Source organism: Acanthochromis polyacanthus, chromosome 8 (genome assembly GCF_021347895.1).
Source record: "Acanthochromis polyacanthus isolate Apoly-LR-REF ecotype Palm Island chromosome 8, KAUST_Apoly_ChrSc, whole genome shotgun sequence".
Taxonomy (NCBI): Eukaryota; Metazoa; Chordata; class Actinopteri; family Pomacentridae; genus Acanthochromis; species Acanthochromis polyacanthus.
The window spans coordinates 2580013-2605043 of record NC_067120.1 but is presented as its reverse complement, the minus strand read 5'-3'; the positions used below and the strand labels follow the sequence as shown (position 1 = coordinate 2605043).

General features: G+C 45.8%; 2 protein-coding genes across 5 annotated transcripts in view; one reads left to right on the top strand and one right to left on the bottom strand.

Moving 5' to 3' along the window:
* Positions 1-25031, bottom strand: part of zgc:77752 (uncharacterized protein LOC393862 homolog) — a 411733-nt gene that overhangs the window by 258166 nt on the left and 128536 nt on the right. The window lies entirely within an intron of this gene.
* The window catches only part of hipk2 (homeodomain interacting protein kinase 2), a 72072-nt gene that overhangs the window by 40780 nt on the left and 6261 nt on the right, over positions 1-25031 (top strand). Inside the window, exons 3-14 of one of the 4 annotated variants that reach the window (XM_051951415.1) lie at positions 9024-9147; positions 9816-9935; positions 11289-11375; positions 14727-14911; positions 15045-15207; positions 17316-17445; positions 18058-18179; positions 21144-21271; positions 22239-22421; positions 23046-23369; positions 24142-24386; positions 24477-24637. In XM_051951415.1, the coding sequence (XP_051807375.1) occupies positions 9024-9147; positions 9816-9935; positions 11289-11375; positions 14727-14911; positions 15045-15207; positions 17316-17445; positions 18058-18179; positions 21144-21271; positions 22239-22421; positions 23046-23369; positions 24142-24386; positions 24477-24637 (1972 nt within the window). Of the gene's footprint in view, positions 1-9023; positions 9148-9815; positions 9936-11288; positions 11376-14726; positions 14912-15044; positions 15208-17219; positions 17446-18057; positions 18180-21140; positions 21272-22238; positions 22422-23045; positions 23370-24141; positions 24387-24476; positions 24638-25031 lie in introns of all 4 variants that reach the window. The other 3 variants (XM_022202399.2, XM_022202408.2, XM_022202391.2) reach the window with 3 other exon arrangements.

Here is a 25031-nt window from a genome sequence, read left to right as displayed (position 1 = left end):
TCGGCCTGCATGTTTGTGTGTGGCACGGAGACATATGTCATTATGACGTAGGACGGCGCCCCTGTGGCTCCCAGCTATATGTTCTGCGGCGCCGCATTTCCAATGGATTTTCGGCGTCTGTTGTTTTATCACATATCCAGTACGCACGGCTCCACCGGCCAACCACACTGACCCACCGTTTACTCCCCTTATCGCTTCATCTCTGCCGTAGTTATCCTAAATCAACAGAATGGGACATATTGATGCGGGGCTTTGCAATTTCTTGCTCATGTTGGAGTAAAGCAGCTTCTGGAGGAAACAATAAAATAACGGCAGACAGCAGAAAATACAGACGGACTGTAAGTGAAGAAGGGAGGCAGACAGTCAGTCAGTCAAGCAAGCAGATGAGATTGTGTTTGGTTTGGCCAGCAGTTTACATAACTGTCATGCTGCGTTTTTCAGCTGAAAGGCTAAAATACAATATTCTGATATGATATAATGTACAGTAGTTTTTGTGGGTTTTGCCTGGGCTCTGGTATACCCTGCTGTGACTTACGCTCCGCTGGATGAATTGTGTGACTTTTCTTTTGATTGTATGCCAGCCTCAGACGGAGCTGGCCGAAGGTTTAGCTCGCCGGATCCCTCGTACGCTCCAGTTTGCTGAAGTGATCAAGTCTGGGTTTAAGCATCCCTCAGTCATGAGCAGACGCAATCTCATCTGCCTGGCTGACCGTCTGCACAGTGTGCCTCGCTGCCCGCTATGCTGCTTTTTCTGTCTGTTTTTGTCAGCGTCTCAGCCGTGGTGACAGGCTTGCCAGCTGGTTAAGCTGGTTGCTGAGTGACTGCATGTTTGAATGTGTTATCGTCGGTTTGCATTTCTGCCTTTAGTTTGGCTGTGCCCACTCTCACTAAGTTCTCTTTGACCTACATTTTTCTCCTCTGGGTTTGTAACAGTGACTAACAGACTTTGAGGGTGCAATGGCATCATTCTGAAGGGTCAGTGGCTGCAATTTAGTACTTTCCAAGAAACTTGCCCCCCTGTCTTTCCTTTTCTTTATACTGCCAGAGCGTGATGTCAGTCGCTGAGTTTTAAGTTATTATTTGGAGAATCAGGAAAAAACAGTCTGATTTTCACAGAGACTCAAGTTTGTCAGAGCAGAGTTGCACATGCCTCAGGGTTGGGTCATAGTGTGACCAGTGGCTGCTATCCTGGCCTAATAATGTCTGACTGTCAGTCCACTGCCCTAATAGGGCTGGAGAGACTTGAGGCTCCCTCTCGGCATCCCCTAAATCTTCTCTCCAGGCTGTCTGCAGAGACAGTGCCACTGTATGACAGATACCCATCATTTACTGATGGCAAATCCTTCCCGGCACTTTTCCTTTTGACAAGAGAGGCAGAAGGGACAGAAAATGTGTGTGTGTGTGTGTGTGTGTGTGTGTGTGTGTGTGTGTGTGTAGGTGGGTGTGTGGGTGGGTGTTGGTCGAGGGGGCATCCGTCTTCTATTGTTGTGCCCATCCCCACCCTCTCCATCTTTGCCTCCCTCATCTCCTTTCTGTCATTTCTCCGTCTCCCTCTCCCTCCATCCTTGATGAAGGAGGCCTGTCCCTTTGACCCCTGCACCAGGCGGTGGAGGGCGGCGGTGGTATTGAGCCCACTCGGCTAGTTGCAGGTGGAAATGAGATGTATTACGGCTAGGATCAGCTGCATGCTGGAGAATAATAATAACCACAGGAAAGAGGTAATTACCAACTGGGAATGATGAAGCAGTGCAACTGAGCCTCGCTGTAGCTGCAGTCATTGTTTGGTTTTTGCACATGCTGGCGTTGCTAATGGAAGCTTTTGCAAGCGGAGGGAGAAGAAATAGGAGAAAGGGCAGGTGAAAGTGGGGCTAAGGGGGCAGCAAATGTAGCTTTACCCGGGCTGTAAAATATGTGTTTGATGTTCTATATTACTCAACAATAAATCTGATATGTTATCTAATGCTGCTTTGACACGGTTATTTGAAAACCGGGCTGTATGTAAAGACAAAGGGTCATGCCGTGTGAGAAAATGTGGCATATCCTGTGTGCTAATATTGACTGTGCCATGCTGTGACAACAGGGCTCCATGTGCCGTATGTGCCACAGTGACAGGGGTGGCTCCCTGCCCACTGAATATTTCATTATATAAAATGCCTCAAAGAGGAGGGAGGAGTTAAATGTGAGATGGTGAGACTGGGAGGGAGAACTGGGGGAGCCTGTCTACGTTAGCTCTCAGTTACAGTTTGCTCGCTGTGAAGCTGCTGAGTCGAACTGGTCTTCAGGTTGTGTTGAATCAGCACGAGCACGCACCCAGCCAGCTGTCACCCATATTTTATACTCACCCTTGATGCATTTCAGTTGCTCAAATTCAGCTGAAATTCAGCTACTTTGTTTGTGCAAGTTTCACTATTGCTTTCTATCTTTTGTTGCCATAGCAGTGCCATGCATTTGTGTGACTATTTCTTTAGAAGTCGATGGCTCCCTTTGTGTGAAACACCCCCCATCCTTTTTTTCTTTCCATAAGCTTTCGTCTGCCTTGTCGTAATGTGTTGCCAGACCCGCGGGGAATGCCAATACTTTAACAGGTAAAACAGTGGTAGCCTTGTCAGCGCTTTTGCTGTGCCTTTTTCTGAGAGCAAGAGAAAGAAAAAGAGAGAAGGAGGCCTGTTTTCAAGACCTTGAACACCAGGAATGTCACCCCTGCTTAGGGAGTGAGACAACATTGCTCAAGGACTCTGTAAAAAAGTTTGCCTTGTCCAGATATCCCCCTCCCCTTTCCACCCCTCAACCACCTGGAACACACAGGCTCTAAATTTAAATGCGATGTGCAGTCTCGGCCTGTATAAATGTGCATTTACACAACCTCCACATCCTATGCATGGCTTGTGCACTATACAGCAATTTCCGATGCGATGAGAGCGGGAGGAGTGGTTAGAGAGGTGGAGTGCATATGTATGTATATGTGTGTGTGTGTGTGTGTTGCTGGAGTTGGAGTGACTTCCTATGAGCCACAGGTGCACGGCAGGGGATGTAAATCTGCACATTGATTTCACAGTCAGCGACCACCGTGCAATATATCTAGAAAAGTGTTTCTCTATGGTGCGTCTTCAAAGAAGCTGCGGAGGAACCTTTGAGGGCATGAATATGCAGATGAATACCCAGGGGGAGGAAGGGAGTCATTCACAGCACCAACCCAAGCCTTTTACATTAAGCAAGGGCAAAGCGTGGGATGGAGGGAGAGGAAGAGGCAAAGAGGAGGGAGGAAAAGAGAAAGAAGAGAAGGGGATGGAGTGGAGAAAAGTTAATGGCAGGCTCTTTTCTCATGAAGTGCTTTTTCCTGTTAGCACCGGACAGCTATCTCTCTCCCCAACCATCGCCATGTCATAAGAGTGCTTTCAACTTAGCCAGTATAAGATTATACTGGCTATACCGGCTACTATACTTATTTACCTGGAGGACGCTTGCTGCTCTGTACTCATAACTGCCTGGCTATTGAATAAAACATAGTTACATAAGGGCCAATGATGAAGTCTTTGAAATGGAGAGGAAAAAGATCAAACCCATTACCATAGACCGGCTGACCCGTGTGCATGTGTGCGCTTTGTGCATTTATGTCTATGCACATGTTGTTCTGTGGATCCATCGGTCTCCCTTCTGGAGCCACGCTAAGGGAAGGTCAGCCTGATGGATACATCCTGACATGCACACAGCCTGTGATGTCAGCTGTGTGCCTGTATCTGTGCGAGCGTATCTGCATGTGTGTGTGTGTGTGTGTGTGTGTCTGTGTGTGCATGTGTGTGTGTTTGTGTGTGGGCTGGCAGGCCAGCCAAGCGCAGGCACAGTTCAACAGAGCAGAGGGTGGACAGGCGAGCGGGTAGGGGAGCGCTAGCCTGGCCTCAGCGTCCTAGTTTGAGGAGTTTTGCTGGCAGAGGGGTGGTAAGGAGAGGGGGCTGGATGGCGAGGCAGGGTGAGGTGTAGGGGTTGGCCGGGCTGGCAGAGGGGGGGTGGGTGAAAGGGCTGAGGTGTCGGGGGGTGGGCTGGGGTGGCAGAAGAAAGGCTCCATTCATGAGTCGTGCCATCTCTGGCTCCCAAGAGGACTGGGGATCATCAATGACCAGGCCAGCTGGGAGGATGTCAGCATGCAGACTCTCCTTCTCTCCCTCTCTCTGCCTCACTCCCTCTCTCACCCTCCCTCTTTCTTTTGTCAGGGGCCAGTGCTGTCAGAGGCACTAGCCAGAACACTGAGGCCTCTCATGCACTTGGGTACCCATTGAAATCCACTGAAAGCCTCCAGCTAGCCGGTGGTTTGCACACCGTCTGTACTGTATGTGACATGGATGGTCTGGAGCAAGAAGCTCAGCGCCACCCTCCAAAAGGCACTGTCTGTGGTAGCCATATCATCTGGAGATTAGATAGGTGGGGTGCAGCTTAAGGAGTGATAAATCAGCATAGTCAAATACTCAAATGGTCAGTCCAATCCTGGAGATCACCACAAGACAGGAATGTAGTTTTTAGCCAGCAGACGAGCTCGGCTCCATGTCTGTAGCTCCCGTGATGTTCATTTTGCACCACTCTGTGTTTACCTCCAGATAAAGTGTAGTAAGTTTAGTGGTGGTCCAGCTTTTTATCACCATCACTGAGTCAGAGTTTTCATGTAGTTTGGACAAAATACCAACAAAACTAAATGTCATTTCTATTAGTATCAGCTGTACTGTTTTCAGTGCTAAAAGCTAGCATGCCAACCTGCTAGAATACGGTGGCAAACATGGTAAGCATTATTTCACATGCTGTTATTAGGTCTAAATGCAAACCCACAGTCTTGAATGGCTATGTGAACTATGTTTTATGCAGTCTGCCACCCACAAAGAGGCAATAACTGACACATGTACATTTTATAGGCATTCTGCTGCCCTTCTTGTTCCTATAATTGAGTCTTGAAGTGCCTCAAAATTTTGTAAACCAAACATTCGAAAGCCAGAACTGTGACCACTAACCACCTGGCTGCTCGTGTGCATTTTTACCTCCAGTTGAGATGAACCCTGGCCTCCTATGTAGCACAGAAAACTAAAATGATCCTATATGCATGAGCTGTCATCTCTTGCGCGCGAGTACTTTAGAAAGGAAAGGGGGACAGGAAAGGAGTAAGGTTTGTGAGCTGCGCAGATGTGTGCACTGTTTATCACTGCCAGCGAAAGGCCTGCATCAGCAGCAGCTGTGAGGCGCTTTGCATGCAATGGCAGAGGTGCATTGGTAGGGGCAGATTTGCATTTGTGGTTTCATATCATGAGCAGCGATGTTACTCCCTCTCTCTTCCTTCCTCCTTCCCTCTCTCTCTCTCTCTCTCTCTTCTCTCTGTGAGTTTCGCTGATCTGGAGGAGCTTTCTGTGAGAGGCTGAAATGGATCCAAGCATAACATCAACACGAGCAAATCTCTCGATCACACAAAGGGGCAAAGACCGTGTTGTCGTCGCAAACAGCCACACATGGGCGCGTACAAATGCTGACTAAAAAGCGAAACAAATACTGTTAATTTTGCTCTTATGACAGTGTGGTTTGTTGAATTTGGATGTTATAAAAGAATAATATCAATGTCAGCCACACTTTGCTTCTTTGTGAGACTATATGAGCTACGCACTATGATGATGATGGAGGCAGGAAGTTGTACGACCGTAAAAAGGGTGAAGTTAAATGTCCTGTGGTCTGCATATGTCCAATAAAGCCGCAGTGATGTGGAGGACCATCTGATGAAAGGCTTTCCTGCGTCTTTCATCTTCACAAAGCTTTTTGATGCCGAGAACTTCCTCGAAAACACTCTTACGTTGTGAGTTGCACCACTTTTTGCAGCTTTTGGAACGGCTTTTACATACATATTTTTGATTTCACGACCTTAAATGTGTTTTTTTGGAAAGCTCATACTCATGCAAATAAGAGGCTATATGTTATGTGCCTTTTTGTGTAGAAATATGTGAATCCTATCTGTATGACAAATGCGCTAAAGAACTGCTGGGTTGCCATATTGGTTTCATTATACTGTAAACAAAAAATGCATAGGTAGTAATAATGTCGCAGCGCTGCCTTCCTGCTTCGACTATCAACCTCTGCACAGACAACATGATGAGTAAAGAGCAGAAAGTATTAAAGATGTTGCAGGAACATGAACAAAATATAATCCTCACAAGCCTGTGTGTGTTTTTCAAGTAGTCTTTGCCATGATACAATACTTAAAGCAATTTGTATTCCTTAAAGACTTAAAAACTGACCCAGAATCCTGTGCAATCAGATGTTTAAGTGTGTTTAGGAGCGTGTGCTTATGGATTCTTCTTTTGCTGGAGGTGATAGGGATGCAGGTAGAACACCTCTAGTACTTTTTTGTGTGTGTGTGTAGTTGTGTGCCTGTCCACATGCGTGTGCAGCCTTTATTGTTCCCCTCCCTTATGTCCTCAGTGAAACTCCAGCCAGACTAACAAGCTGTTCGAAGAGGACCATCCTGACCCCAGTCCTGGTTTCAATCTCTTTCCTTTTTCCACCTTCAGCAGACCTCGCTGTTCCCTCTGATATCACCCCCTAGCAGACTCCTTTATGCCTCTTCGCCAGCCTTTTGACAGATGTCTCAGCTCATTGTGTGCAATGTTGTCTTTGTACTGGTGTGTAATGGTGCCCTAAGATACTGTTGCTAGAGTGTTGTCTTGGTGTCTGTTCCACTGCTGCCCCTGAGACCCCAATAACCACCTTCAGTGACAGGAGCTCCTCACTGAGCAAAGCCCCCCTAACCGCTCTGCTTCACTTTGTCGTCCTCTCTTGCTGCTGTTTTGTGCAGCGTCTCATTGTCCATCCTTGGGGTGATTTCTGCCTCCATACATTAACCATATCTGTGTGTACAATGAATCCCCTGTGCCCTCGTTTCATTTTACACAATGAATAGGGGGCAGGGGGCCACAGTTGGAAATTTGCTTTAAAGTATGTGAGGTATGTTCATTCATTCTCCTCCAAACCCCCCAACTGCCCTCAAACCACTCACCCACTGCCCCCCTACAGGTCTATGAAGTCCTATAGCGTCCCCCATGCTGTTTTTCACATTCTCTGTTTGCATGGAACTTACAGTTCCAGCAGGCCCAAGGCCAGACCCCCTCATTTCTCTCTCCACGGCCAAAACCCTGCCAGAGCCCGCCTAAGCCTGAGGGGGGGTGGGGGCTGGTTACCATGGTCACAGCAATCAGCATTGTGAACTTGAAACTTTCCAAGATCAGCCTTGGGCTCCCGTGTAACTGTGTGTCTTTCTGTTAATATGTTATTAATGGATAAGGAGGGATTTCAATTCCAGCTGTTCAGTGTGGATTTGAGTTTCTGGAGCTGAGTGACTGTTTCTTACCAATACGTAAAATGTTACACCATTTACACCAATGTTCCCCTCCCTTCCTCCCGGTGATGACAGCCAGAGAACCTTTTGAATGCTTTGGATTGTTAGCAAGTAGAATCGCTGTGTTCTTGGTTATTTTAAGCGCCTTCAGAGATGTGAGCTCACAAGAAGTGTATTAGTTTTTCTGACAGGACATAAAACGTGTTGAATGATATTCGGGAATTGTTTGGGACTACAGTGCTGCTCGGATAACTGAAACAATATTTCTACTTTTTCATCAAATCAGAGATATTTATCTCCTCTACAGCTGAAGCGGTCTTTTAGTGTTTTTACTGCATGTGTGTGTGTGTGTGTGTACAGCTATGAAAAGCCTGTTTGCCAATTAACTACAGGCATTTTTAACTTCAGTGTAGCTTACTGAAAGCCTGGATGAAGCTTCGTGCATGATCTGGTGAATATTTATTGTATGTTGGTTGTTTTTCGTGGCATAATTACTTCAGTGTTTCTCTGTGGCTGAAAACTGTGAAAAAAAATACTATCCTACCTCGACCCATTCCCCGTGTCTGACGAGCAGAGATGGGGCTCGGTGATTGGTGCTCAGTCACACGGTTATCACTCAGTTACCTGCCACCTTGGAAACTGCCTAAACAAGAGATACGAAACAGGAACAGCCCTTTAGGCTGCTTGAAGAGATCAACGTTAAGACAGTACAACAGCCTTCAGACGCTGCAGATGAATTGAATTGGTGTGAATCTGTAGTTTGAGCGCTTGCATGCTTGTATGTGTGAATGTTGTCTAATTAAACTGTAGTGGCTTTGGGATCGTAGCTCAAATTTGTCTCCAGCTCCCTCCTACATATGCAGTGTGGATTATTTCCTCTTCTGACCTGTGTGTACTACGCTGGGCTGCTCTCCATATGAAGTGTGAAGAGAAAACTCCTCACAAGGCTTTTTGTGGACTTTATATTGAAAATTGCAGTGCAGCCGTGCCACCGTTGCCGTATGCTACGCGCTTTCTGTGTCAGTATAGACTAAACTAATAGATTTGGAGCAGGGGTGTCAAACATGCGGCCCGCAGGCCAAAACCGGCCCTCCAGAGGGTCCAATCTGGCCTGCGGGACAACTTTGAGTAAAAATCACAGAGAAGACATTAACTGCAAATTGTAAATTTGTAAAACTATAAATTTTAAATGATTTTTAGACACGTTGTTTTGATCATACAGTAAATTATTGTATTGCTCATTCTTCTTTTGTTGCTTTGTGCCTAATTTTTTAAATATTTTGTCTTGTTTTTGTTGTGTTATTGTCTTTTTTGTCTGAGTTTTGTCATTTATTTATCTCATGCTTTTGTTATGTTTCTAAATTCTGTTTTGTTTTGGTCTCGTTTGTGTCATTTGTGTCATTTTTTTTGTCTCATTTTTGTCATTTGTCTCTTTTTTTGTTCCGTTTCATGTCTTTTGTCTCATTTTTTGTCCTCTTGTTTCTCATTTTTGTGATTTTGTGTCTCATTTCTGTACTATTTTGTCTTATTATTGTTGTTTTTTGTCTTTTTCTGACATCAAATTGGGCTGAATGTGGCTACTGGACTGAAATGAGTTTGACAGCACTGATTTTAGAGGAAAGCATCTAATTTCTGTGGGGTTTTTTTGTTTTTTTTTAATCCACAGGGCTCCAGAGATCATCCTGGGCCTGCCGTTCTGCGAGGCCATCGACATGTGGTCCCTGGGCTGCGTAATAGCCGAGCTCTTCCTGGGATGGCCCCTCTACCCCGGAGCCTCCGAGTACGATCAGGTAACACATGATGATTGCCTGAACCTTCAAAACTGACCTCTGAGCAGCTCATGATTGGAGGCGTTGGGTGCTAGCGTACCCACACATTCTTCCAGTCTTGCTTATGTGTATTCATGTGTGTGTACTCCTGAGTATGCTTGGGAGGGTGGGATGCCTCTCCCTGAAATCCCCCTGACAGCCCCTGATGATTCTTGCGCAGCCTCCCTGTTTATCTGAACAGATGCCACAGAGCCACTTGTCCAATTAGTGCAGCCCCTGTGCTCCAGAGCAAGACATTGTCGCGTTCCTCTCTCTCCATCAGTCAGATGAAGCTCAGTGGGGAAACCTTGAGCAAGTTTTTTGCTCCGTCTCTGAACAAGCTTGTCTGATTTTTTTCTTTTTTTCCACAAGCAAAAAAAACTTAGCATGTGTCATTTACAAGTCTCAAATCAGACTCTTAAGCTGAGGTCATGTTTGGCTGCTGTGCATATTTCTGCCATATAAATCTGGAGTACTTAATGTCAGCCGAGATTTTCAAACTGCCAAAAGAACATCCATCTTAAAGTTTTAGCCCTTTTTTTTCATCATCAGCGGGAAAGATTCACAGTCCTCCTCAATTAAGCACAGCTCATGGTTCAGTGATGCATGCGGAAATCTCAAAAGCATTTTCTCGCCTTCTGTTGTTGCAGATCCGGTACATCTCACAGACACAGGGTCTTCCTGCAGAGTATCTGTTGAGTGCAGGGACGAAGACCACCAGGTTCTTCAACAGAGATCCCGACTCTACGTATCCTCTCTGGAGACTTAAGGTACAGCTGGAACGATGCATCCGCAAACACACACGGACTCCGGCCGGTAGCATCAAGCACATCCTTCCAGGAGCAAGTGAAAAGGCTTTTCCCTGTAAAAACTGTAGCTGCTATTCCAGAAATGGCACTCTGTGAGACATTGACGGCCCTGCTGCTGATTATAAACAAAGTGAGAGGGTATTGAGAACAAAATAGATCTGTGTGAGAGGATTTGGCAAATGTGAATCTAGCTCGAGGGGTGCCCGCTCTAACCCCCGCTCGCTGTCCCTCTATGTAGGCCAGTCAATAAGAAGCTCTGCTCCTTTTCTTTTTTATCCTCATTAACTTAATTTGAACTTTTGTATGCCACACAGAGATTTCGCACATTGAGTTCCTGACTGCATTGTGCTGCAAATACTGATCCTTCTCTGCAGGGTACGGAGATGTTTCCACTACATCTGCTCCGTCTATGCTTGAGATTGATTGAGCACATTTGTTTCTTATGAATCCCAGTAACGGGCCACAACAGCTGAGAAAAACGAGCGATGGTGTTTGGCCTTTTAATAAAGACATAGAGTGCATAGTGTTCAAGTCAGACAGCTGCCCACGAACTATTCAGCAGTTGTTGGGTGAAAGTAGCACAATTTTTATCATGTTTTTGCTCATGAAAAACTGTACGATATATTGGCTGCTTTTAAAATCACATGGCTGCCATTGTAAAGAAGGGTGTTTTTGAATTCCTCACAATAAGAGTTGAAGTCGATTGTAGGGCAGACACAGAAATGGATTAGTAACTTGCACTTGACACCGCTGCTGTAATTCTAGTTCTCTAGTGTCTTTGGTATGTGGAAAATCAAACATCAAGGCACCCTGAACACTTTTTTTTTCCACTCTGAAGAGTGACTGCTCAGCTTTAATTTGACCTTGCCATGTGTTTCCATGTAGCAGCAGCTGCATTGCTTTGCTGACTGTAATTAAACATATTGGTTGTTTAGTCAGGAGGTTTCTATAGTCGGGTTAACACAGCTAAGTCTCAGAAAATGATCATATGTTTATACTTGTCTGTGCATTTTCATGATGTCAAGTCCTTGTACACCAGTGAAGACTGTGTGTGTATGTGTTCAGCACAGTATGCGCTCTGTGTGTCGTCTCAGTGTTGGTGTGATATAATGTGTGCCTCTATAGGCAGCCTCCCCATCTTTCCTGGCTGTTAGATGAGTATTTGTGTGCTACCCCAGAGTCGCTCAGAGGGTAAGCCGAGTCCTGCTGCACACGAGCAACAAGAGGCTGAAATGAGCCAAATGTAAATAGTGCGTTTCCAGAGGGGAAGTGTGACGGGATTTGAGAGGAACATCTGCTTCTTGTCTCCCGCAGACTCCAGAGGACCACGAGGGTGAAACAGGGATCAAGTCCAAGGAGGCTCGCAAGTACATCTTCAACTGTTTGGACGACATGGCGCAGGTATGCCGTTTCACAAAAACTGTCACGAAGCACAGTCCTTCCCCTTCCCGCAAAATCGCACAATAGATCTATTACTTCTGTCTTCTTCTTCTTCTTTTTTTACTTCAATCACATCCGCCTGAGAAGCTATTTGAAGCTTCTCTGATGGGTCTGTTCAGGTCCAGGGCCGGTTTGATCCATCACACCCCAAGAATTATCTATCAAATATTTGAAATCCTTTAAAATATTTATCCTGCCAAGGCCTGCTCTCCAGCCGCAGTGTTCCTCTTCTGCTATACACAGTTTTACAGAGTGAAATGAAAGCATCTGCTCACTGGAACCCTCCTCAATCCTGCCTCTGCTCTTCGTTTTGCTTAACCGCTGTCTAATAACTTGCAGACTGACATTTGGGCTGAACATGTGGTGTGGCTGGTTAGCAGGTTTGATATGTACAGTTTGCTTTTTTATTTAAGCTGCGCTGACTGTTGTGGCCATGTCTTCACTTTGTAGATCCGCAGTGCATGTGAGCGTGTGGAGGGCAACAGCACAAAACGCTGCGCTCTCTGCCCCCACTTCTTTCTCTGTTGCTGAGACGCATGCGTACATCCAGAAGGTTCCAGCTAGTTTTTCAGACCGGCTCAGTGGGGCCCACTCCATGTTTTGTCTGGATGACTCAGCTGGTTAGCGTCTCTCTCCCTGCAGTCCTGTGTGTCACCTGTGCAAAGAGATCTTGCATAACCCAACAAGAGAGCGACGTATATCTTATATATGGAAAGGCACTGCAGCTGAACATGGCTGCATGTACTGTCACTTCACTGTATGACTCAGAATGAATCCCTCCACGCTGGGAAAGTTCACATGTAGCCGTGATATATTTGCTAGGACGTGCCTAACAGTGAGTGATAGTGAGTGTTGTTTTGCTCGCCCTTACTTGGTCAGATACTGGTTCTGCTGGCAACAGGGATGAAAAATTACAACGATTTTCTCTCAAGGCCCTTTGCATGTCTGACAGGACTTTCTTGTGATCGAGCTGCTTGATCATGCCCTCTGATAATGACTACCCAAGGGGATAAGAGTTAAGCATGTGAGTTTTTTCTTTTCTTTTGGAATATGGTCATCTTGGTTCCCAACCAGCGGCGGCCTCCAGAGACTGTCCATGTGGATACGCAGCACATGTAGCTGCTTAAGTGATGGAGACAATTATGGCTGTCCAGTAGCGCCCAGGGCCGCTGTCAGGCCTGTCTGGAATAACATGCTGTCGGCTGGGACAAGATAGTATCGCTTCCTGGGCTTGTTGAATTTACAGTGACCACACACACACACACACACACACACACACATACACACACACACACGAAGCAAAGAGTTTAATGAAACCAACCTGCACTGGTATGATATCCCCTGGGTCATCTCTGTCTTGTATGCTTCAAGCTCTGTGTCCTGTCTTCCTCTGTTGCAGCCAGACTCAGATTACTACAAAAAACAGAGATACAGCAGAGCTTCACAGCCTTAATGTGGGAGAAAACTGCCTATTTTGCCCCATCTTGCTATCCTGACCATATAAACAAGTCAGGATTGTGGACATCTGTCTCTGCGTGTATAATGGATGATATAGCTGAAGGCCCTGCAAGACAGAGGGGCTGGGTGCCAGGAAGAGATAATGAACCTCCTTTCAGTCATGGGAAATGTGGGGAGGCTTTAGTCACAAGTATATCTAATTTGAGTAAATCAGACACCAACTTACAGCAAATGTAGGACCCCGCTAGGGGCCTGATGTAGATGGAAGGAAGGCCGGAACTGCTCAGAAATGGATTCACTTTGATCTGCAATCCTTCAGTGTGTCTGTTGATGGGGAGTGAAGCCACGGCAGGAAGAGCAGCACGGTCTTCCCCCAGTCGTTCTTTTACTATTTACGCTTAGAAACACACTTTGCTTCAACAACACTTCCTATTAAAAAATAAAGTGTTCACGTCACAGATAAATCTGAGCATGTTGTACAGCTATGTAGAGGACAAGCCTGCATCCTGGATGCCTTGCGTCACATCTCTCGAGGCATAGAACAATCTGTCCCACTGCTCAACATCTGCCATCCCTGCTCTTACTCCAGAGTGGCATGTCAGTCCTCCTCACTACACAGATGTGGCTCCATAAACAACCATTGGCATTTAACATGCCATGTCAGCTGAAGCCCCTTGTTTTTCTGTTTCTAAGTGGCCTTTTTTTATTTTTATTGAGAGAAAATGAAGCACAAAGATATCTTTCCTATCTGGTAAATTCACATATCTTCATTTAATAGGTGATAGAAACTTTTCTGTTCTCATCGTGCTTCTTTTTTATTCAGTCCGATTGTTGTGGCACCAAACTGTGTACATTTCACCAAAATCATCTCCTCCACTAGCAGAGGACAGTGTGATTATTTCTCACCTCATTCTGCAGATTATTCCTTTATCACAGCCGGTGGAGATGGCAAGCAGAGAGGAATGGTCACAGAACCTGAATAACCTGCATAGAGAGAGAGAATTGAATCAGATTTGCAGTGTTGACTGGCAGAACATCTGATAGCCCCTGGAGCAGGCCTACAGATAAGCATAGCGTCTTTATGAAAAACAGGCCGGCTACCACAGCATGGCAGTCACAATAAGCAAGGCTGCCTGTCTGCTGCCGCTGTCCGTGTCTCTGTCCTCACCCAACCTGACAGTCTGCTGGTTCACCTAAAACCTGGCTATATCATGACCTTGTCCCACTGCCTTCATTCCTCACCGTACACGACAATCACAGACGTAGACCTAAATGTCAGAATAGTCCACTGCTCAACAACTAATTTCCTGCTCGCTACGTAGCTTTGCACTACAGCACAAATCTGCTGCTTTTCCCAGTATTTATCCACTGCCTAAGCCGCAATGTTTATTGCAGATGAAGCAACACGATGTTCCAAGGCAGCTTCCCAGAATCGCCTCGGAACATATTTAGGTTAAGTTGTCCCATGTCAGCTTTTTCAGAGGTACTCGCAAAATGGTGTACTGTGTGAAAAGGGCTTTTTAATGACTAGCCAATGGCAGTGTTTATTGGGTTCGTGTTTTTTGTTTGTTTTCACATCTCAGGAATAGATAAAAATCTCGGTGAAGGCGCCAGGGGATATTTCAAGTGGTGCTATGAATACCAGTGCAAATGTTTGTAATGTCACTAAGGTGCAAGGTTATCAGTAGGCTCTGTGACACGTACGCCGACACCCTAACTTGTGAAGCCTTGTGGGTATTAATAGCTGTGGGAGAGATTTATCTTCCATCTGCAGGAACATTAGAGGCCTTGAATCAGCCGCTGAAGAAGTGTATAAAATGCTAAGATGCGTGCGTGTTTGTTTTGTGCCTTTAGGTGAACATGACGTCAGATCTGGAGGGGAGCGACATGCTGGCGGAGAAGGCTGACAGGAGGGAGTTCATTGACTTGTTAACCAAGATGCTGACCATCGACGCAGACAAGAGGATCACCCCCATTGAAACGCTGAACCACCCCTTTGTTACTATGTCACATCTCCTCGATTTCCCTCACAGCACACAGTACGAACTCAACAGGCCGTTCTGTTGTTGTTTATATAATTATCATTTTTGAGCAGCGAAGCAGCATCTGCCACTGTCACAAGACACGGCGCTCACTCCTTCCCTCTTTCCCTCGCTCTCTCCGTCCATGCAGTGTGAAGTCGTGCTTCCAAAACATGGAGATCTGCAAGCGTCGAGTCAACATGTATGACACCGTCAACCAGAGCAAGACGCCCTTTATCACCCACGTGGCCCCCAGCACCTCCACCAACCTCACCATGACCTTCAACAACCAGCTGAACACTGTGCACAGCCAGGTAAGACGGTAAAAAGAAAACCCCGAACCATCCTCACTCATCAGTATGCTATGAGGTAGTGAACTTTTATGCAGTCAGATGCAAGTATGTAAATGAGTTGAGCTGTGGTTTATTGCATTTGCACGGCAGGTTCCAATAAAATAATGGGAGAAAAGATGATATACTGAATATGAAAAGATCTGTTTTACACCCATGCTAATTGAGTATTCATATATGTCAAAATGAATAATTAAAGCAGAGCGCATTTTTGATCAGTGGTGTTTTAACCAAACGCTGGTTAAACAGCTTTGCAGCTCGCAAGTGCCTGTTTATACCTTTGTTCTATTTTTTTCTGCTCATTCTTCCTGTTTGTCTGCACGTTTCCATGCTTACTGGCCTGCCTTTCTGTCTTGCTGCATGTATATCTGTCTGCCTGCATTTCTGTCTGTGCCCCAGGTCCTGTGGGATTGTCACAAAGTGCTGATTACACACATGACAAGCCCCACTTCCTGCTTGCCTTGCATTCTGGGGCTTTCAGGCCTTAAGAATCCCTTTAGCAGGCTTCCTCTCTTTTCCCCCTCCTCTCGCTCCTGTCCTCCTCTGTCTTCTCTTCTTTCCTCCCATTTCCCTGGGTTGAGCCTGTGGTGCTTTACCGCTCCGTTGCCGTACAGCGTGTGAATCGAAACTGCTGACTTTTGGCTTCTGCCGGAATCACCGAGCGTCTGGTTGCAAGGTTTTCCAGATTGTGCTTAGTTACAACTCCTGCTCTCTCGCCCACCCCGCTCTTTAGTAAACAGAGTTCTTTATCACCAACTATATTGAGCCAGCTCACACTGTGTAGCATGCGACAAAAACCCCATCTTGCTGTGATTTAAATGGATTAACATTCCCTCAGCTTGTCTTTTCTGCGCCTGGCTCTCAGGGCATATAGACAGACTTAAGTTAGTGATTTATTCAACTCGATTCAATTGCAAGGCTGGAATGCATCTCTGGCTTGTATTTTGCTGCTTCCGTGCTTGTTTATGATGAATGCCACAGTGCCATATTGATTATGTTCTCTCCCCTGGTGTTCATCGAACACGCTAAAGAGAGCAAATGAAAAATGAAAGCGCTGTCTATGTATTTCCCCCCCGCCCCTACGTACACCTAATGAAAAGGGCTAAAATTAGACAGTGTCTCGTGGAGCAAACGCTACTTACAAGCTGAGCAAATGGTGTCTCTTAAAAGCATTTGTTTGTATCTAGGATGTTCCCAGGCGGTCTTAGCATTCCACATGTCTTATTAATGGTCAAGACATGCTGGAGTTAGCTAAGCCTACATAATTATACAATGACTGCTGCCTGTGAAATATTACTCCTGTCAGGCAAAATTGATTTGGAGGCAAGATAGAGAAGCTGTGACATGAAATGTCAAGTTTTGCTGTAGCTTGTTATAATGGCTGATTATTATTCTGTAACATTTACATTTAAACTGAGTTATAATATAATCTCTTTATGACCTTAACACTCGTCACTACAGTGAAGTGATAATAAGGCGGATGGTTTTGCTCCTGTGTGGTATACAGAGACATGTAAAGACAGAACATTATCTGTCCAGCAGCACATTATTCTAGTCAAGGTCTGTGTGCCGGTGAACGCGGTAAATGATCAGTCTGAACTTGCTTGGGTGATTTTGCTCATTGATGGCTGATTATTCTTAGAACTGTAGCATTGATTGCGTATCTACTCACACTCTTTCTCTCCCTCGAATTAATCAAATCAACAGTCCGCATATTTTAAGGCCTGTTCAAATCATTCACCCAATTTTCTCATTCTGCTATCGGCTTTCATCATCGCTGGGTGCCCCGCTATCCATCTTCTTTTGATCTGTTGGCTGTTTTGCATCTTTTATGTCTGCATTATTTGTTAGAATTGTGTTGCTTTTCAGTTTTTACCATTATCTTCCCTCCTTGGAGCGCTTCTGCTTGCTTCCCTGTCATTCCCATCACTTCCTCCACTCTCATGATTTTTATTTTGATCCCGTCATTCCTTTAGGCCACCAACCTGGCTCCCTCCTCCACCAACAATGCCACCCTTTCCTTTGCAAGTCCTGATGTCTCCATACTAAACTACCAATCTGCACTCTACCAGCCCTCCGCTGCCTCCATGGCAGCCGTGGCCCAGCGGAGTATGCCCCTGCAGCCAGGGGCTCCTCAGCTCTGCGCTGCCCGGCCTGACCCCTTCCAGCAGGCGCTCATAGTCTGCCCACCTGGTTTCCAAGGTAAGGAGTTCTTACCAGCCAGTGTGCTGTTGCATGAATAAATAAAATGGGATTTCTGGTCATCTATACAAAGCATAAGCCCTCAGCCATGAGCACCTGCACTAGTTCAGCTCTGATATGATATATAAACACAATTAAGCAGCATTTATCTAGCCCCATACATAATGTGACAGTTTTGGTTCTATCTCTGCACACAGGCAGTCCTCTCCTTTTTTGCAAGCTTTTTGTCTTTTTGTTTTGCAGCTCCCGACAGGCAGTGTCAGTCATGCAATGCAAACTGTGATTCATCGATAACTTGAGGCAATCAATCATTTGAAAAGAATTTTAATATCTTTCCTGTTGTACTTTTTTCCATGGCTGTTGTTTTTGTTTTGTTTTTTTCCCCAAGTAGGGCTGCTTATATTCAGACATGGCAGAGAGGTTGTAGCATCTGTTGAATGGAGATAAACTACTGTGCATATATAACACATTATCTGATCTGAGTTAATTTTGCAGATACTGTAGCGATGTTGTTCATAGGTGACAGATGTGTTTGTGTGCGTGTGTGTGTGTGTGTGTGAGGGGGGGGGGGCTGCTGTACTTATTTGTTGCATATGCTTTATTTATGCACAGGGCTGCAGGCATCCCCTTCCAAGCACACCAGTTACTCTGTGCGGATGGAGAATGCTGTTCCCATAGTGACGCAGGCCCCCGGTGCCCAGCCTCTGCAGATTCAGCCTGGCCTCCTTACACAGGTAAGAAGCGGCTCGAGGATCATAGAAAATGAACTAATAGAGTTATTTGGATCTTAACAATAACTGTGCCAGTCAGGAACATAACTGAACTTTGAACTGCTCATATTCAAACAAAGCTCTCCGCATTTTTTTTTTTCATAAGCCTTCACTAAGAATAGTGTCTATCGATGGAGGATGGAAATCACTGAGTGTTGGTGACCCTGCCCCTGCTGGCAGCTGTTTTTTCCTGAGTGCATTCAGGCAAGCTTTCCTGTGCATTGCTCCCTGCCTTTCTCTCTCTCTCTCTCTACTCGTACTGTCTCCCCCTCGCTCGCCCCCTCTGCTGCCCTGCTCTCCTGAAGGCTGAGGCTGCCACGGTCTGATGCACTCAAAGGCAGGAGCCTTTCACACAGAGAAGGCCTTCACTGGAGCCTGCACAGTGGGGCCAGAGCTTTAGCTGCTAATATACAGTTGTTGGAAGTAACAGAGAGTGACTGTGCATCACTCTCTCTGCACACACACATGCACACACATGCACAGACTGTAGACCACTTCCATTGCCACACCACCTCTTTCCCTATGGAAATTTCCATGAAGGCTTTAAATATCCCTGAGAATCCAGGGAGTTTGAAGCACTCCCTTATCTCCAGTTAATCATGCAGTAGGCAGGCAGGCAGGCAGGCAGGCAGGCAGCAAAGCTCTGTGTGTGTGTGTGTGTGTGTGTGTGTGTGTGTGTGTGTGTGTGTGTGTGTGTGTGTGTGTGTGTGTGTGTGTGTGTGTGTGTGTGTGTGTGTGTGTGTGTGTGTGTGTGTGTGTGTGTGTGTGTGTGTGTGTGTGTGCCTGTGTTTCTATGGTGGGTTAATCTGTCAGATACCAAATGGTGATTAGCTCCACGGCTGCTTCCAAGTCAGGCGCTCCAAATTACAGGCCTCAGAGGATCTTCGGAGGTCAAGGGAAGCTTGGATGAGGCTCTACATGACCAGAAGACTGACAACGTCACCAGATCCAATGGATGTAATGAATGTGACAAAGAGAAAATAAAACTACATCCATGTCCTAGCACGGAAAATGTCAGTTGAATTAATTATTTAACAAAGTGTGGATCACACATTGCTGCCATGCTCTGCAGGTGTTCACTGTAACTTCTGTCTGCACACATGTTAAACAAAGACAGGCAATAGTTAACAAAAGCAGATGGTTTATATAGGCCAGCGAGCAGCACACCTAATAACTGGGTGTGTGGCGTGTGTGTTTATTCCTTTAATGTGGGAGGTCTCGCAGGCTTGACTGAGTCGTTGTTTGCCTCCTGGTCGCCTTCTCCCCACCTGTGACTTCATCCACCCACCACTCGCTGTCACCCATGCACCCTTTGCTTACCTCAGACCCATGCGAGTTTTAGCCCCAAGCCACCTGGGTGTGCAGAGAGAGAGAGACAAATGAAGGAGGCTCCAAGCAGGGAGGCAGGGAAACCAGCGGGACCTTTATCTGGAGCAGGAATGCAGAAAATGTGGAAACAATTGGGGAGTGAGAGCTGGGGCTTTGAAAGCCCCGAGGTGACAAAGGGTGTTCACCCAGGGAGTGTAGGTCGAGGTGGGAGGCGGTGGGCTGCTGATAGTGATGGTAGGCTCTGAGAAGAAAGAAAACGGCCTCTTAACTGGGTTACCATTTCAGGGCAGACAGGCCGGTTACACAACGCAGACGCCTAGTGAGAGAGGCATGTAGAGTGCCAGGAATGGAGATAGAGCGAGGAGGAGCAGGAGATGGATGGACGTATTAGAGCCTCTTAATGGCATGTTGATAAAAGGCCTTGGATGTGGTCTTAGATGTAAAGACCATCTCCAACTCCAGAATGTTCCATTAGAGATGTCAGTCATCAGTGCAGAGACGAGGCAGCCCTGCTAGCCTGCAGATGCCCCCTGGAGCACTGGACTTTGCAACCTGCCTCAAACAAAAAACAATCCAGCTTCCACAGTCCTGCAGTGAGACTACAGAACAGAACAGGCACTTTGTGTGAGGATAGAAGGGAAATTGACAGAGCAAAACACATGCAAATATAAAAATAAAGGTTAAGATGGAGCTGAAAGATAAAGGTGAAAAAATAACATTACCATATGCACAGATTAGCTGCTTTGCATTTTGCACGGTGCCTCTCTCTCTCTCTCTCTTTTCTCCATCTCCCTCTATTTAAACGTGTATGTGCTGCAGCACATACTGATGCCGTTGTAAATAGATGTGCAAATGGTATTAAAGGAACAATTCATTAGCCCTGACATTAAAGTGCTAATCAATACAACTGCATTAAACTATTAGGGTTACACACACAGTAACACACAAACGTGTTCAGGCATGCATGCACACATACTCATCTTGGCACATCTCGGTGCATATTCTGCCTGATAGTCCTCCTGTTCTGCATCAGAAATACAAAGTAGCCTCTTTTGAGAGCAGCTTGAATAGGCCTATGAATTTAATTAGACCATAGGTTGATTTGACTCAAGTCAAACACATAATCACAGTAACACCACACACACACACACACACACACACACACACACACACACATCGGCTCACTCACTCATACACAAAGAAAGGAGTAGCTGTACATCTTTATTAAGCGCTGGCCTTATCTCTTTTGTCGATGGATGTCTCCTTGAAGCTGGCGGAGTTCATTTTACATGCCCAGTAGCTAGCTTTAAACCAGCTGTTCTGCACTTTTGAAAAGACGCTGTAATTTATCACAACACCCTCAGACGAATCAGCCGAGTTCAACGACTTTTCTTTGTTCGTGCATTCATAACGTTTGAACAAAAAGATGACAACAAAACTTAATCTCCTCCAACTTTACAGTCCTGTGACAGACTTCCCTAAAGTAAAAATGCACAGTTATAATGTTATATTACATGGCAGCTGACTGTTTTCTGTGTCTCCTTTTTCTGACCTTTAAATCACTGTTTATCCCCCATCTGTGTTCTCCACCCTCAGCAGGCCTGGCCCAGCGGCACCCAGCAGATCCTGCTGCCTCCAGCCTGGCAGCAGCTCACCCACACCTCAGTCCAGCACGCCACTGTCATCCCCGACTCCATGAGCAGCACACAGACGCTCGCCAACTGGAGGTGAACAACACTGCTTTCTTCTGGAGGGTTTTTTCTTTCCCTTTTCGCACTTTGGTTTTGGAGAGCACGGAACATTATGGCCTGTGGTATTCGAACCTGGATAAACAAATCCTATAGGCTGACAAGTGTTATTTTAAAGTCTTCAAAACAGAGCACTTTGTCAAATCAAGTTTATACACATAATAAAATGGCCAAGTCACTGAAGATGAATTGTTTTCCGAGGCCAGAAATGGTTTACGGCTTTGATAGGTCAACATGTGCTGCATAAAGATGGCGTGGCATACGACTGATTGACTGAGAAGCCTGTCCCTTCCTGACAACTTGTCCTTTATTTTCAATATATCACAGTCACCAAATGAACACTGGTGTTTTTATAAGAGCAGATTTACCTCAGGGAGATGGAATATATGTACATGTAGAGACATCATGTAGAGTATAGCCTGTCACTGCGATGACTTGATAAATGGATGGATAGATGGGAGAAGGCAATCTGCAGGGAGATAAGGGGAAGCAACTCTATAATGTGTATGTGTGGAGGGGCTGCTGGGGCCATGTATGCTCGGATTCATTCGGAGCTGTCCATCTGTGACAAGACACCTCCCTCCCCGTCTCTCCCTCCCTTCCTGTCCAGTGGCAGCTCTGCTGTCCTCAGAGAGACGATTGGTAAAGTGTCGCACTTCCTCTGCAGAGCTATCGCTCCACAGCTGCTGGTGTCAGCTCCTCTGCCCTCCCTCTCTGCTCCATCCCTCACTTATTCCCTCGCCTCCTTGCTATAGAAAAGTTGGCTGCTGCCTCCTGCTGGCCTCTGTAGGAAATACTTATCCAACCTTTCCTATTCTCTACTCTTGTTAGATTTGACTTCCTGCTGCATGGATGCATTTTTCACTATTTCTTGCGTGGCAGCTTCACCTGCAGGTATCTTCTTGCTTTCGGAATTGTGTTAACACGAAATTGTGTTATGTTGCAGGAATTCCCACCCTCATGGCAGCCATTATAATCCCATCATGCAGCAGCCGGCCTTGTTGGCCGGTCACGTCACGCTCCCATCCAACCAGACCCTCAATGTGGGAGTGGCACATGTTATGAGGCAGCCTACATCCAACAACAACTCCTCTTCCAAAAAGAGCAAACAGCACCAGATGTCTGCCAGGTAAACTTACTATGAATGGAGGCTAAAGATCACCGCAATGGGTCACAAGTCTTTAAGCCACATCAGTACACGTGGCGAAACCTATTAATCAGTTCATTTGGGATCCAGCTGGACCCCAGTAGTATTTAATCTTTTTCACATTTCTGTACCTGTCCATATCCTCTCAATATATATTTGCCAAAATGTGTGTCATCTATAGATACAAAAATGAAGGAAACATTGAAATTACTGTTGATGATTACTGATGTGTATTGCTTACAATATTAGTGTAAGAACTACCGAATTGAAATGAAACACAATGCAGTCATCAGAAGAGTAACACAACACAATCATACATAAATAAAAGATGCACAGTCCTAACCTTAACCTGCATGGACCCCAAATAATTTTTTACTATATTCGCCAAAAACCTGATTACAATCAAATAAGCTTTGATGTATGCGATGACAACTATATGAGTGACAACTGCCTAAAGGGACTGAAAAATCTAACATGTAAATAAAAAAATATGACAAGTTATATCCCCCTGGGGTCCGCATGGACGATGAAGATGAGGCCTAATCATCATAATCTGCATTCTTTGTTCTCTGCAAACATCCACCTCCCTCTCTGTCCTTCTGTTAGGAACATGTCGGCCTACGAGGTGTCGTCCTCTCAAGTGGTGCTGTCTCCTCAGCGCTCCAAGCGGGTGAAGGAGAATACGCCCCCACGCTGTGCCGTGCTTCAGAACGGCTCGGCCTCCAACTGCCCGCCCACGCAGGGCTGCGGGGGTGGAGGGTGGGGGGTGAATGAGGCAGAGCAGGCTTCCAGCACCACCCGCGACCATCAGCACCAGCACCACGTCCCCAGACAGACCATCATCATCCCCGACACGCCCAGCCCCGCCGTCAGCATCATCACCATCAGCAGCGACACGGACGAGGAAGATGATCACAAACAGAACAACAGGTCAGCGCCGGGACTGACGTGTTTCTGTTCAGCTCATTTACAGGCTGGGAAATCTGCCGTCACCAGCGCTCGTCATGTAGAGATTTGTGGACTTGTCATTTGAATATGAATGTAAACACATCACAAAGAGCAGCAGTCGTAGATCAGGGAGATAAAGACAACAAAGAGCCTTTTCACAAACATGGGATGCGTCTGCTTTGACTTAGCTGGATATAGATCTTTTTCTGTTCTGCCATCGCCATCAAGGCCAAAAAGAAAATTTTCTGTCATCTTATTTGTTCTTTCTTTCCTTTAAAACAGTGTATACCATAATACTGTTGTTTTCAGTAATGCATCTTTGTGCTTCTGTTAGCAGATGACTGTGTGAGTGTAGAACTGTGATTTGATGTAAAATCATAAAACTGTTTGGGTAGCCCAGGGCCAGTGGTAATATCTTGGATGTTAGCATTTTGTGATGGTCCATCAAATTCAAATTTTACTGAGTCATTTATATTTAAAAAAACATATAGGTGTCTGTGACCACTCTGTCATTTTATGTTATGATTTCAAGAAGCACGACAACAGATTTATACCTTCAAAAAGCAAATCAGATATACTTTTTTAACATTTAAGTAATGCAACATTTGGCTACAGGACATATGATCAGTGTTAGTTTTGTTAGTATTTACAAGTTCTGCTGGCATCACATAGATTAAGAAAGTCCCTTCTATCTATCAATGCACTTTGGCATTCTCAGTGACTATTTTCCGTGTTCCTTTTCTGTTTTCTCCAGTTCGTCTTCTAAGCAGAGAAAGAATGTCATTAGTTGTGTGACGGTCCACGATTCGCCCGACTCCGACTGTTCCAGCAACAACAGCCCCTACACTGTAGAGTCGAGACCCCCAAACAACAACAGCTACGACACAAAGACCACCATCCTGGACAACTACAACAACGGGAACCCCCGCACCATCATCATCCCCCCTCTCAAAACCCAGAACAGCGAGGTTCCGAACGAGTGCGAGCGCCTGATGCCAGGTAAATTACGGATTCTTTCAGAAATGTGGCCTCGTGAATCAGCTAGCGGCTATTATGTGTTGAATTTGCTTGTATCCTTTTACTCTGCAGACGCAATGAACCATCAGAATTCAGCTTACAAGTTCAAATCCTCCAATGGAGTGGCATCTGGCAATAATCACATACCGGGGGGCGTAATTGGAGGCGGGTCCTACCGACAGCAGCGCTCAGGGCCACACCCCCTCCAGCAGCAGCCTCTCAATCTCAGCCAGGTATGGTATTAATGAGTGAAACGTCACAGCTCAATGTTTTAAGAATATTTTGCAATGTTAATTCAGCATTCCAGGAGGTAGATGCATTTACTTTCTTGCTGAGAAATAAATAAGAAGACTGACAACTCTCTCACACATGTAGGATGTAGCTGTCGACTATGCCTTTTGTTAGCTTAGCTTTGCACAGACACTAAAACACAGGCAAACAGCTGGCCTGGCACTGTCCAAAGCTACAGTCTAGCACTAATAAATGTGACACTGCAAGGCAGACAGTGTGCAGAGGTCTGTTTTGTACCTGTTGGATCTGCTCCTATGCGCCTTGAGTTCCCGTGAATTTTATTTACTGCCCTGAGGTAACAAATCCAGCACAGCTAAATCTCCATCGTCTCCTCAC